General features: G+C 54.8%; 1 protein-coding gene across 4 annotated transcripts in view; it reads left to right on the top strand.

The window, feature by feature from the left end:
* The first annotated feature begins 221 nt into the window (after window positions 1–221).
* The window catches only part of LOC138487603 (uncharacterized), a 277,207-nt gene continuing 262,971 nt past the window's right edge, over window positions 222–14,457 (top strand). For 2 of the 4 annotated variants that reach the window (XM_069614071.1, XM_069614073.1), the window contains exon 1: window positions 222–695. In XM_069614071.1, coding sequence (XP_069470172.1) covers window positions 528–695 — 168 coding nt within the window. In that variant the 5' untranslated portion in view covers window positions 222–527. The remainder of the gene's footprint in view (window positions 696–14,457) is intronic. The other 2 variants (XM_069614072.1, XM_069614074.1) reach the window with 1 other exon arrangement.

Consider the following 14,457-nt stretch of genomic DNA (forward strand, 5'->3'; position numbering starts at 1 on the left):
TCCGGTCTCCACTTTGGTGCCTGCCAATCACCTGTGCTTTGTGCAAATGCTCTTTTTGTGTGTCTAAGGTGTCTCCCGAGGTGAGCGTAAAGCCTGACTTTCCGGGGGGGGGGGGGGGGGTGGCATACTTGTCGTATTTCTCGCGGGTGACTGAGATGTGAGGCAAGGTGCAGGGGGCGGCGTTTCTGCCAGTGGGGGCGTTTACACCCGCATGAGGGAGCAGAAGTGAGGCCACCAGGCGCGCACATCCCCTCTGCCCAGGAGGCGGCTGTACCTGGCACATCATGCACCCGCCGAGGGGCAGCAGGCCTGGTGGGGGCGCCTCTCTCCGGCTGCCCGGGTGCGGCACCCCTGCACCCGCCTGCAATATGTGGGCGCCCCTTTGACTGCAGCAGACGCTTCTTTGCTGGGAGGGTTCAGCACTTCAGCACTCCAGCGCTCCAGCGCTCCAGCGCTCCAGCACTTCAGCACTCCAGGCTCCCGCGGAGCGTCCTGCGGATTAACCCTTGGCTCGCCAGGCAGGGCCCATGGAGGACCTGCTCGCCTCTCTCCAGAGCGGCCTGGCCGGCCTCGCTGGGAGGCTCTGGGCGTCCGGCTTCTCCTTGGCGGTCCTCTGGCTGGCCAGCCTCTTCTGCCTGAGGCTCCTGGACAGGTCCCCCCAGTTCCGCCAGTGGCAGTCGGGGCTGCAGGAGGGGGTAAGTGGCGGCTCCCCGAGAAGATATTAGAGCTGGGTTCTGAGTACGGTGGCTGGGGGCGGGGGGATCTGTTGTGTTTGCACTCTGGCTACACAGCCCCGCATTAGTTTGCAACCTTTCCACAGAGAATGCAAACGGATACCTCAGCCTCAGCATATTCATGTGGCCCCGAGGAAGGGCCCCGACGAAGGGCCAGGTGGAATCATAACTTATGATCTATGCCGACTCTCTGCCATAAAAAAACACGAAAACGAGCCGCGGCGTAAAAGCCGTATGCAAGACTTTTACGCATTAGAATTGCATTACTGCTCATTGAACATGAACTGCATGGGGTCACGTATCCGGTCTCCGAGCGCACAAACAGGTGTAAACACGTAAAAAGGGTGCTAAAGGCAGGCATATATATAAATGATACAACAATCTTTATTACAGGGGACTGCGCACTGGGGATACAGCGCAGGAGCACTGGGGACACAGAGCAGGAGGATTGTGAGGACTGCACACTGGGGATACAGAGCGGGAGGATTGTGGGGACCACGCACTGGGGACACAGCGCAGGAGCACTGGGGACACAGAGCAGGAGGATTGTGAGGACTGCCCACTGGGGATACAGAGCGGGAGGATTGTGGGGACCACGCACTGGGGACACAGCGCAGGAGCACTGGGGACACAAAGCAGGAGGATTGTGAGGACTGTGCACTGGGGATACAGAGCAGGAGGATTGTGTGGACCACGCACTGGGGACACAGCGCAGGAGCACTGGGGACACAGAGCAGGAGGATTGTGAGGACTGCGCACTGGGGATACAGAGCGGGAGGATTGTGGGGACCACGCACTGGGGACACAGCGCAGGAGCACTGGGGACACAGACAGGAGGATTGTGAGGACTGCGCACTGGGGATACAGAGCGGGAGGATTGTGGGGACCACGCACTGGGGACACAGCGCAGGAACACTGGGGACACAAAGCAGGAGGATTGTGAGGACTGCGCACTGGGGATACAGAGCGGGAGGATTTTGGGGACCACGCACTGGGGACACAGCGCAGGAGCACTGGGGACACAAAGCAGGAGGATTGTGAGGACTGCACACTGGGGATACAGAGCGGGAGGATTGTGGGGACCACGCACTGGGGACAGTACTGGGGACACAGAGCAGGAGGATTGTGAGGACTGCGCACTGGGGATAGAGCAGGAGGATTGTGGGGACAGTGCACTGGGGACACAGAGCAGGAGGATTGTGTGGACTGTGCACTGCGGACACAGAGCAGGAGGATTGTGGGGACCGTGCACTGTGAACAAAGAGTAGGAGGATTGTGGGGACCGTGCACTGTGAACACAGAGGAGGAGGATTGTGGGGACCATGCATTGAGGACACAAAGTAGGAGAATTGTGGGGACCGTGCAGTGCGCACAAAGAGCAGGAGGATTGTGGGGACCGTGCACTGCAGACAAAGAGTAGGAGGTTTGTGGGGACCGTGCACTGTGAATACAGAGTAGGAGGATTGTGGGGACCATGCATTGGTGACACAAAGCAGGAGAATTGTGGGGACCGCACTCTGGGGACACAGAGCAGGAGCACTGGGCACACAGAGCAGGAGTAATTGTGAGGACCACGTACTGGGGATACAGAGCAGGAGGATTGTGGGGACCATGCACTGGGGACACAGAGCAGGAGGATTGTGGGCACCTTGCACTGGGGACACAGAACAGGATGATTGTGGGGACCGTGCACTGGGGACACAGAGCAGGAGGATTGTGGGGACCGTCCAATGCGGACATAGAGCAGGAGGTTTGTGGGGATCATGCAGTGTGGACACAGAGCAGGAGGATTGTGGGGACTGTGCACTGGGGACACAGAGCAGGTGGATTGTGGGATCCATGCACTAGGGACACAAAGCAGGAGGATTGTGGGGACCACGCACTGGGGACACAGCGCAGGAGCACTGGGGACACAGAGCAGGAGGATTGTGAGGACTGCACACTGGGGATACAGAGCGGGAGGATTGTGTGGGCAGTGCACTGGGGACACAGAGCAGGAGGATTGTGGGGACTGTGCACTGCGGACACAGAGCAGGAGGATTGTGGGGACCGTGCACTGTGAACAAAGAGTAGGAGGATTGTGGGGACCGTGCACTGTGAACACAGAGGAGGAGGATTGTGGGGACCATGCATTGAGGACACAAAGCAGGAGAATTGTGGGGACCGTGCAGTGCGGACAAAGAGCAGGAGGATTGTGGGGACCGTGCACTGCGGACAAAAAGCAGGAGGATTGTGGGGACTGTGCACTGTGAACACAGAGTAGGAGGATTGTGGGGACCATGCATTGGGGACACAAAGCAGGAGAATTGTGCGGACCGCACTCTGGGGATACAGAGCAGGAGCACTGGGGACACAGAGCAGGAGTAATTTTGGGGACCATGTACTGGGGACACAGAGCAGGAGGATTGTGGGGACCATGCACTGGGGACACAGAGCAGGAGGATTGTGGGGACCTTGCACTGGGGATACAGAGCAGCATGATTTTGGGGACCGTGCACTGGGGACACAGAGAAGGAGGATTGTGGGGACCGTGCACTGTGGACATAGAGCAGGAGGTTTGTGGGGACCGTGCAGTGTGGACACGGAGCAGGAGGATTGTGGGGACTGTGCACTGGGGACACACAGCAGGAGGATTGTGTGGACCGTGCACTGGGGACACAGAGCAGGAGGATGGTGGGGACCGTGCACTAGGCACACAAAGGAGGAGGATTGTGAGGACCGCTCACTGGAGACACAGAGCAGGAGCACTGGGGACACAGAGCAGGAGCATTGTGTGGACCGTGTACTGGGGACACAGAGGAGGAGGATTGTTTCCCGCACTCATCCCTGCGCCATCTGCAGAAGCATCTGGTTTTACTGCAGGTGGCATATGCATGCTGGCATAACAGCAACTGATTCTTATGGAATCCTCCAGATTTTAGCACCTGCTAGGAATCCATGACCAACACCAGCTTCCATGCGCAGCTTGCACGGGGCATTTACACTTCTTCACAGTACCGACATGGATGCAACAAAGCTAACACGTTTGCTGTGGACTCTGTGGGCCTGAGTCATGGAATTCTTTGCACTGCTGAAAAGTGACTTTGCACTCCTAACACAAACCCTGATTCATGGGACTGTGCAAAGTGTATTTTTGCAAAATCAGTGCATTGTCATTTTTACAGTACAAAATGACTTTGCACGGACATTTGCACTGCAAAAATACACTTTGCATAGTTTCATGACTCAGGGTTTGTGTCAGGAGTGCAAAGTCACTTTTCAGCAGTGCAAAATCAAATTGCACCGTGCAAAAAAATTCCATTTATTTAATTGTGTTTTTATAAAAACCTAATCCCATCCCTGAGTTTGTTTCTAAGCGCTGATCCGGGATACGAGCCTCTGTTGCTCGGCGCGGTCTTGCTTCTAAGACCAGCGCGTTGCCCCTGTGCTTGCCATCACTAGTACACCGCACACAGTTTAAACGCTCTGCTTTATGAGAGAAAGTGATCAGCAGTGCTTTTGAGGCCCTCAACGCCTATTGAGCCGCTGGGGAGGGGGGGGGGCTGGGGAGGGCGGGAGGGGTAGGGGGGCGCATTTGTCCTCCAGTGTCTCCGCAGAAGGTTGACACCAAATGGAACACAAGAGCCAAACCTTGAGAGGCAGCAGTCACTTTTGAACAAGATAAGCTTCCCTGTCATCACGGGAAGCTTGCTGCATTGCACTCCGAGGACAGGGGCGGCACAGGCTTCAGCATGCGTCACTGACACGAAGAGAGTGCCCTGGCAGTGACAGCAAAGGGAACGTCCCGGCAGTGTCTGCGAGGCATCCCTGACAGCAGAGGGAATGCCCCGGCAGTGTCTGCGAGGCATCCCTGACAGCAGAGAGAACGCCCCGGCAGTGTCTGCGAGGCATCCCTGACAGCAAAGGGAACGCCCCGGCAGTGGCTGCGAGGCATCCCTGACAGCAAAGGGAACGCCCCGGCAGTGGCTGCGAGGCATCCCTGACAGCAAAGGGAACGCCCCTGCAGTGTCTGCGAGGCATCCCTGACAGCAGAGAGAACGCCCCGGCCGTGTCTGCGAGGCATCCCTGACAGCAAAGGGAACGCCCCGGCAGTGTCTGCGAGGCATCCCTGACAGCAAAGGGAACGCCCGGCAGTGCGAGGCATCCCTGACAGCAAAGGGAATGCCCCTGCAGTGTCTGCGAGGCATCCCTGACAGCAGAGAGAACGCCCCGGCAGTGTCTGCGAGGCATCCCTGACAGCAAAGGGAACGCCCCGGCAGTGTCTGCGAGGCATCCCTGACAGCAAAGGGAACGCCCCGGCAGTGCGAGACATCCCTGACAGCAAAGGGAATGCCCCTGCAGTGTCTGCGAGGCATCCCTGACAGCAGAGAGAACGCCCCGGCAGTGTCTGCGAGGCATCCCTGACAGCAAAGGGAACGCCCCGGCAGTGTCTGCGAGGCATCCCTGACAGCAAAGGGAACGCCCCGGCAGTGCGAGGCATCCCTGACAGCAAAGGGAATGCCCCTGCAGTGTCTGCGAGGCATCCCTGACAGCAGAGAGAACGCCCCGGAAGTGTCTGCGAGGCATCCCTGACAGCAAAGGGAACGCCCCGGCAGTGTCTGCGAGGCTACCCTGACAGCAAAGGGAACGCCCCGGCAGTGTCTGCGAGGCATCCCTGACAGCAAAGGGAACGCCCCTGCAGTGTCTGCGAGGCATCCCTGACAGCAAAGGGAACGCCCCTGCAGTGTCTGTGAGGCATCTCTGACAGCAAAGGGAACGCCCCGGCAGTGCGAGGCATCCCTGACAGCAAAGAGAACGCCCCGGCAGTGTCTGCGAGGCATCCCTGACAGCAAAGGGAATGCCCCTGCAGTGTCTGCGAGGCATCCCTGACAGCAAAGGGAACGCCCCGGCAGTGCGAGGCATCCCTGACAGCAAAGGGAACGCCCCGGCAGTGCGAGGCATCTCTGACAGCAAAGGGAACGCCCCGGCAGTGCGAGGCATCCCTGACAGCAAAAGGAACGCCCTGGAAGTGCGAGGCATCCCTGACAGCAAAGGGAAAGCCCCGGCAGTGTCTGCGAGGCATCCCTGACAGCAAAGGGAATGCCCCTGCAGTGTCTGCGAGGCATCCCTGACAGCAAAGGGAACGCCCCGGCAGTGCGAGGCATCCCTGACAGCAAAGGGAACGCCCCGGCAGTGTCTGCGAGGCATCCCTGACAGCAAAGGGAATGCCCCGGCAGTGTCTGCGAGGCATCCCTGACAGCAAAGGGAATGCCCCTGCAGTGTCTGCGAGGCATCCGTGACAGCAGAGAGAACGCCCCGGCAGTGCGAGGCATCCCTGACAGCAAAGGGAATGCCGCTGCAGTGTCTGCGAGGCATCCTTGACAGCAGAGAGAACGCCCCGGCAGTGTCTGCGAGGCATCCCTGACAGCAAAGGGAACGCCCCGGCAGTGTCTGCGAGGCATCCCTGACAGCAAAGGGAACGCCCCGGGAGTGTCTGCGAGGCATCCCTGACAGCAAAGGGAACGCCCCGGCAGTGCGAGGCATCCCTGACAGCAAAGGGAATGCCCCGGCAGTGTCTGTGAGGCATCCCTGACAGCAAAGGGAATGCCCCGGCAGTGTCTGTGAGGCATCCCTGACAGCAAAGGGAATGCCCCTGCAGTGTCTGCGAGGCATCCCTGACAGCAGAGAGAACGCCCCGGCAGTGTCTGCGAGGCATCCCTGACAGCAAAGGGAACGCCCCGGGAGTGTCTGCGAGGCATCCCTGACAGCAAAGGGAACGCCCCGGCAGTGTCTGCGAGGCATCCCTGACAGCAAAGGGAACGCCCCTGCAGTGTCTGCGAGGCATCCCTGACAGCAAAGGGAATGCCCAGGTAGTATCTGCGTGGCATCACTGACTCGAAGAGAATGCCCTGGCAGTGTCTGCGAGGCATCCCTGACAGCAGAGAGAACGCCCCGGCAGTGTCTGCGAGGCATCCCTGACAGCAAAGGGAACGCCCCGGCAGTGTCTGCGAGGCATCCCTGACAGCAAAGGGAACGCCCCGGCAGTGCGAGGCATCCCTGACAGCAAAGGGAACGCCCCGGCAGTGTCTGCGAGGCATCCCTGACAGCAAAGGGAACGCCCCCGCAGTGTCTGCGAGACATCCCTGACAGCAAAGGGAATGCCCCTGCAGTGTCTGCGAGGCATCCCTGACAGCAGAGAGAACGCCCCGGCAGTGTCTGCGAGGCATCCCTGACAGCAAAGGGAACTCCCCGGCAGTGTCTGCGAGGCATCCCTGACAGCAAAGGGAACGCTCCGGCAGTGTCTGCGAGGCATGTCTGCGAGGCATCCTTGACAGCAAAGGGAATGCCCCGGCAGTGTCTGCGAGGCATCCCTGACAGCAAAGGGAACGCCCCGGCAGTGTCTGCGTGGCATGTCTGCGAGGCATCCCTGACAGCAAAGGGAATGCCCCGGCAGTGTCTGCGAGGCATCCCTGACAGCAGAGAGAACGTCCCGGCAGTCTCTGTGAGGCATCCCTGACAGCAAAGGGAACGCCCCGGCAGTGTCTGCGAGGCATCACTGACAGCAAAGGGAACGCCCCGGCAGTGTCTGCGAGGCATCCCTGACAGCAAAGGGAACGCCCCGGCAGTGTCTGCGAGGCATCCCTGACAGCAAAGGGAACGCCCCTGCAGTGTCTGCGAGGCATCCCTGACAGCAAAGGGAACGGAGGCATCCCTGACAGCAGAGAGAACGCCCCGGCAGTGTCTGCGAGGCATCCCTGACAGCAAAGGGAATGCCCAGGCAGTGTCTGTGTGGCATCACTGACTCGAAGAGAATGCCCTGGCAGTGTCTGCGAGGCATCCCTGACAGCAAAGGGAATGCCCCGGCAGTGTCTGCGAGGCATCCCTGACAGCAAAGGGAATGCCCCTGCAGTGTCTGCGAGGCATCCCTGACAGCAGAGAGAACGCCCCGGCAGTGTCTGCGAGGCATCCCTGACAGCAAAGGGAATGCCCCGGCAGTGTCTGCGAGGCATCCCTGACAGCAAAGGGAATGCCCCGGCAGTGTCTGCGAGGCATGTCTGCGAGGCATCCCTGACAGCAAAGGGAATGCCCCGGCAGTCTCTGCGAGGCACCCCTGACAGCAAAGGGAATGCCCCGGCAGTGTCTGCGAGGCATCCCTGACAGCAGAGAGAACGCCCTGGCAGTGTCTGCGAGGCATCCCTGACAGCAAAGGGAATGCCCCGGCAGTGTCTGCGAGGCATGTCTGCGAGGCATCCCTGACAGCAAAGGGAATGCCCCGGCAGTGTCTGCGAGGCATGTCTGCGAGGCATCCCTGACAGCAAAAGGAATGCCCCGACAGTGTCTGCGAGGTATCCCTGACAGCAAAGGGAATGCCCCGGCAGTGTCTGCGAGGCATCCCTGACAGCAAAGAGAACGCCCTGGCAGTGTCTGCGAGGCATCCCTGACAGCAAAGGGAATGCCCCGGCAGTGTCTGCGAGGCATGTCTGCGAGGCATCCCTGACAGCAAAGGGAATGCCCCGGCAGTGTCTGCGAGGTATCCCTGACACAAAGAGAATGCCCCGGCAGTGTCTGCGAGGCATCCCTGCAGGGTCGGACTGGGACAAAAAATAGGCCCGGACACCCAAACAAAAGTGGCCCACCCTCGCCTCAAAAAAGTGGCCCAGCCTTCAAGGTCACGTCAAAAAGTGGCCCACCCCTTGCATCAAGAAAAGTGGCCCTCAAACCATCGTCATCGTCAATGCAAGCAGACGTCCAAGGCCAAATGATAATATGTTAATGTATAGCACTTACTCTTAAGCTCTTTTTTATAGAACAAATATGCATACAATATCACCAAACCTGTGTTGGTATTCTTTTATCAACCTCAGAAGGATGAAAGGCTGAGATGGCCTACATCGCAGTAGCAAGCACTCAACCCACTGAGCTATCAAATCAGCAATAGTAAACTGAGCAATTATTATGTAGTGGATGCCATTAAACTGGTAACTGAGATTTAACAGCAGACCAGTTAAGTTCATCTGCAGGTCTGTGCAAATTTGGCCTCATTTCAAGACTGTGTGCATCTACTTTTCAGCTTCGGATCAGAGGTTGGCAAAATAGGGAAAGCAGCGCACTCACAGGACATCCCATACTCGGAGCACTCGTTACCTCATACATGCAAACAAACATCCTGAACAGCATGCCAGGGAGATGGGGAAAAATAGACACATTACAACAAGGCATTCGTTGCGGCACAATGAAGACTAGTCAATGGCCACTTGATGTGCATGGTCAAATATTTCTACACTGAGCACAAGCTTTTAGGCACAAGGATTTCCACATTTCCAAGAGGCAGGCAGCATTTGAAGAAGGTGCATCCGTTGCACCTTTTTTTAAAATTCTTTCTGTAATGGGGCAATGGAAGCAAAGTGTTTTGCATAGGTTCAATCACACTGACATGTAAGCTGGAGTATGAACTCGGGCATCCTGGCTTCACGGGACTACAGCTAAAGAGGCCGTGGAATGCTTGATTACCGAGCATGAGGTATTCCCCTCATATTCTATTCCGGGGAATATGGTTTGTGGTAATACTGCATTATTCTCAATAATACGATGGGCTACTTCCATTCCCATCCCCCACACTGACTGGGGTGGAACTTGTTTTGGTTAGCTAATAGCTAGCAGTGGCAGCTGAGCAGCAATCCGTGAGACTGCAGCAGGCCCTCATGTAGTCCCTACGGTGTATACTGTATGTCATCAGTTATCATTACATTCGCTCATTTGAAATATGTAAAATGCATGTTTTTTGCAAAAATGTGAGCCGTTTTTCCAAGGTATGTTTCTTGCTTGGGCCCAATTATACTGGAGCGTGTTTACTATTTATAGTTCACAAACCACATACATGAAGATCTCATCTGTTGGACACAATGTTGCCCTCAATGATTCATTCAGCAACTCCTCTGTGCGTCTCGTGTTAGTGTTAAGTGGATGTAAAAATCAGGAAACTGGAGCTCGTCTGTCTAAGCAACAGGGAGGAGAAAGGGTGAGGACTCAGGAGCCTTTGTAATAAATCACGCTTTTTATGGATGACACACACTAACACACTGACCGACCACCCCGGCGAGCGAACGAACACCGAAGAAGGCAGAGCTGCCAGGGTGTTGCAAAAAATAACAATGAAGGGCACCTTAGGCTTCGAACACAACAACCCCCAGTAAGGAAAATCCAGGAGTGTCTCCTAATGTTACACTCAGACTAGAGCGTAGGACAGCCCCCTCCCTCCACCCAACAGCAACACACTGGCCCCCTTTGTGCCTGCGCGGTGTCATCCACCCCGTCGATTCGTCGAACAACAAACATGAATGCATGTGACGGCAGTGGTCCTGTCAGCTTCGGCCTTTTATGGGACAGTCTGACAGCCAATGACCCAAAACATTTTCTGGAAATGAGTTCACACACAGGCGCTTTCCAAATGCGGCGAAACGTGTGATAAGAGTATTTTTTTAATAGACTACTAAACAGTCAACATGAGCAAGCAAAGGTGTGCCAAAGCAACGTGGAACATGGCCCCACCCCCAGTCCACTGCTAATTATCCCAAGTATTCCCTCGTGTGTATGATGTAGACCACGTTAGATGTTTTTCCATTGCAGGCCATCATCAAGTGGAGGGGTCTGCGAAGTTTATGAGCCAACTCGTAGACCGGCAGCTACTGCCATCCAGCACTGCAGATACATGGGGCTCGAGTCTGAGCATAAAAAAAGGAAGTGCCCGTCTCCACAATCATGCGGAGCGCAGTGTGGAATGCAGTGTGGAAAACATGCCACAGTCTGTCGCTCTACTTATCACGCAGAGTTGCGATGCCCTGTGGTGCATACCTCAATTCACTCTCTTTGGGTGGGTGTCACCAGCCCTGGACAATGTACACCCTCACGTCAAACCCAAGACCCCTCCATAGACTTCAATGTGCCTAAATCATCAACAACAAAAACATCCAATTTCATCTGCATTGTCCATTAACGAGATTTAGAGGCCAACCATAGTAGTCTTTCCTTGCTCCTAGCTGCCAGTCACAACTCTCCACAGCAACGCCCAATCATGGCAAGCAGTGAGTAGGAGCGCCCCCTGCGGGGTCGCTATCTCCTGTTTTTGCCCCACCTGCATGGCAGGAATGTTCCTCTTTCACCCCAACAGCATAGCCTGCTGCTCCTGGGATCTAATGATGCTGTGGCGGGCACTGGTGGAGAGGGAGCTGTAAGAGTAGTGAGCAAAAAGGGTGAAGGGGAGGCAGTGGGAGAAAATGGAAGGGCAACAAAGAATGGAGCTTTGGTTATCAGGGTGTGGAGCTAAGAGAGACAAAGTGAGACAGCTGGGGGGGGACATTAAGGATAATGATGTCTTCTTTATATAGCGCCTTCATCCAAAGCGCTACAGAGCACATATTTACATACAATATCACCCAACCGAAATTGGTACTCATTTATCGACCTCGGAAGTATGAAAGGCTGAGTTGGCCTTGCCGTGATTCAAACCTGCGACCTGCAGATTCAGAAAAGTGTATGCAAAATGTATCCCATGTTTTAAATGACCTTTTACAAGTCTCACTTTGGTTGTGCACTTTTGGTCGAATCGACCAATTACATATACACATATATGTGTATGTGGGGGAAGGGGGGTATGAGGGTGGGGTGGTCGGGGCGAGGGTAGAGAAGGGGCATTGGGGGACCTCCCATAACAAACAACAAAAAATGTGTCAAATTCAGGTGGTCCAAAGGTGCACAAGCAAAGGCTTTGTACGGCCGCAGAGACATATTTGAGTCAGTCTATCCAAAGAATGCGTGCAGGTGGGATGCCGTAGGAGCTGCGGCTGAAGATCAAAGTGCATCCTGGGCTGAAATGGGAAGGCGCTTTGATCGGGGCATCTCGGTGCCTCCCTCCCATGTGGCTCATCCGCACTGTGGGAAGACTCATGGGAACATGCAACTCTGCTAGAGGTCGTTTTCCATAACAGGAATCTGAACTGTCTGACCAAAACAGACGTGTCCATGGTTGGCATGAGCATTTCTAATTATTTTTCACATTAACTTCAGTCTAACTTGAGGAAATATAAAAAGTAAATCCACAGTGATAAGCTCTTTAAAACCCATCACTGCAAATGTACTTCCTGAAACCACATGGTTGCAGGGTGACACCTGCTCACACGCAGATGGGGGCAGCAAGCCTCCGCATACTTAGGTGCCAGGAATGTATATGACACATCATGGGATCGCATAGGTGGGCTTCTTGTGGGTCACAGGCACTCGCAGCAAGTCCTCCACCTGCATGTAAATCCCTGGTGTGAATGAGGTATTTCCTTGCACGGAATACCCGGGACATCCAACCAACGCCGCAGATCACGCTCAGATCGCAGCAGCGAGCGCTCAACCCGCAGAGCTATCTTACCAGCCATAACCGCATTTACGGCCAGTGACTCTTATCTCCTCAGCTCAGCCAGGGGCGTCTCTCCATCTCCGCTGCCACTGTGGGCTGGTGACTGTGTGGGTAGGGGGCGGGGGGTCGCCCGTGCCCGAGTGCCTGTGTGCCCTCCTGTGCTGGCCTCTGCTGCACTGCTGGAGACGAGTCGACGGACTTGCTGTGGTGTGGAGACAGGGGCCTCGTCGACCTCGCCCATGGCACTGGTCAGGTCCTCCTTTGTGCGCGGCTTCCTGCAAAGTTAAAAGCAACTTCCGCGCCTCTGGCCAAGCCCAGCCCTAGGCGGCCTCCAGGCTCCTCCATCAGACTGCCTGCTGCTGCCCCAGGTCCTTCAAGGGTGAGCAGTTGCAGGAATAGGTTACTTTTTTACAAAACAGTGGTAGCGGGCCGGGCTGAGCCCAGCCCGACCCACTACAAGTGTTTTATAAAAAAGTAACACTTCCTTCACAATGAAGATTGTCCAGGCTTAACAGCTCAGGCAGTCTGGATTCTATTAAAGACAAGGAGGCGAGCATTATGCTTTAACTTCTTTAATTACAGCTCCCACAGCAATTCAACAAAATAACATTTTTTTTTCTTTTTTTAACTTGATAACACTGTTGTACACTTCCAGGCTCTCTGTAAGCTTCCCATAAACATAGGGGTATCACAGTTAGAAAAAACAAACCACAGTCCTTCTGAACTACCAAATACCCACAATCCTGTGTGCCTAAGTAGTCCTGTAAGCCTCTCCTTTGTCCAATCCGGACTAACCCAGGGCTGTAAGAGGAGACACAGACTGTCCCCAAATCGTCTTTCTTTGGCTGGCGACCAGTCTTTTAGTCCAACTTCACTGCCAATGCGAACTCAACAAATAGTGCGGCTGCACTCCTTCCTCTCGCCGAACCTCTGGCGTAGAGACGATGCTGCACAACTTTCACTCACAAAATGTATTCTTCTCGAACCACAAACTGTATTCATGTCTGCTTCTGGTCTTCCCCTGCAATCAATAGGAGACGAGATCATAAAGGGGGGGTTCTTACTCAATACAAGATCATATAACAGTTCATGCTTTGTCATGACCCACAGGGTGGGATATAATGCTCGCCTCCTTGTCTTTAATAGAATCAAGACTGCCTGAGCTGTTAAGCCTGGACAATCTTCATTCTATGACAAGACGGAGGCGAGCATTATGCTTGTTCAAAGTCGTTCTTTACTCTATTAGCAATCTCTGATACAGGCTTAAAATAGAAAGTTTTAAAAGTGCGTTCATTAGACCAATCGGCTGACTTCGTAATGTCCTGCAAGGATACGCCCGCTGCAAATGTGTTGGATGCCATAGCGCCTCTCGCTGAATGTGCGCCAAACTGCGACAAATCTATTCCGGCCCATTGCATAACTTCTTTAACCCATCTCGCAATTGAGGCTGTCGCTACTGCGTGGAAAGGCTTTCTATGCGCAATCAGTAACTGCGTCACTCCTCTAGGCCTCAGAGCCGCTGTAGCTGATTCATAGTCTTTGGTGCACTGCGCTACGCAAAGCTTAGCATTATTAGGAAAATAGGGATATGAAATAATGGAAGAGTCTGACTTCGTTCTATTTGCTATGCTGAAAGCCACTCCGTCCGGGTAGAAGATCTTTCTATCTATCTACAAAGGCCTTCACGTCTCAACCTCGTCTACACGCTATGAGACATAGAAGCATGGCTAGCTTCCCTGACAATTGAGAACGAGACAGATCCCTATTATCTGGCCAGGACGTAAATAATAGAAATACAGCACATACATCCCATAAAACTGAGTATTTAGGTTCTGGTGGCTTTTTTAGCCTCACTCCTTTCAAGAGCCTAATCACTGCGGGGTGTTCCCCTATCGGGTGTCCTTCTACCTTGTCATGACCCGCTGATATGGCGGACCTGAGCACTCCTAACGTCCTGTAAGCACAGCCCTCGCTGAACTTCTGAGCTAGAAAGTTCAGCATGTGCACTACAGGGGCTGAAATGGGATCAAAACCGATGGTTGAGCAGTACGCCGACCATGGATCCCAAGCGGAACGATAGCTCCTAATGGTGGAAGGCGCCCATGAGCTCCTGATACAATCTGCAGCGCACTGCGAAATGCCTGGCAACTCCCAACGTCACCTGAAACTCTGCACGCCAGTAGCGTCAGTGTACCGTCCGCTACGAGCGGGTGAGACTGATCGTCGGGGCTCTGCAGTAGGTTCGCTCTGTGTGGAATCACTCTCGGAAAATCCGTAGAAAGTTCCATCACTACTGGAAACCACGGCTGAGATTTCCACATTGGGACTACTAGAACCAGC

The sequence above is a fragment of the Ambystoma mexicanum genome, chromosome 9 (genome assembly GCF_040938575.1).
Source record: "Ambystoma mexicanum isolate Mex_15411 chromosome 9, UKY_AmexF1_1, whole genome shotgun sequence".
NCBI classification, from domain to species: Eukaryota; Metazoa; Chordata; class Amphibia; order Caudata; family Ambystomatidae; genus Ambystoma; species Ambystoma mexicanum.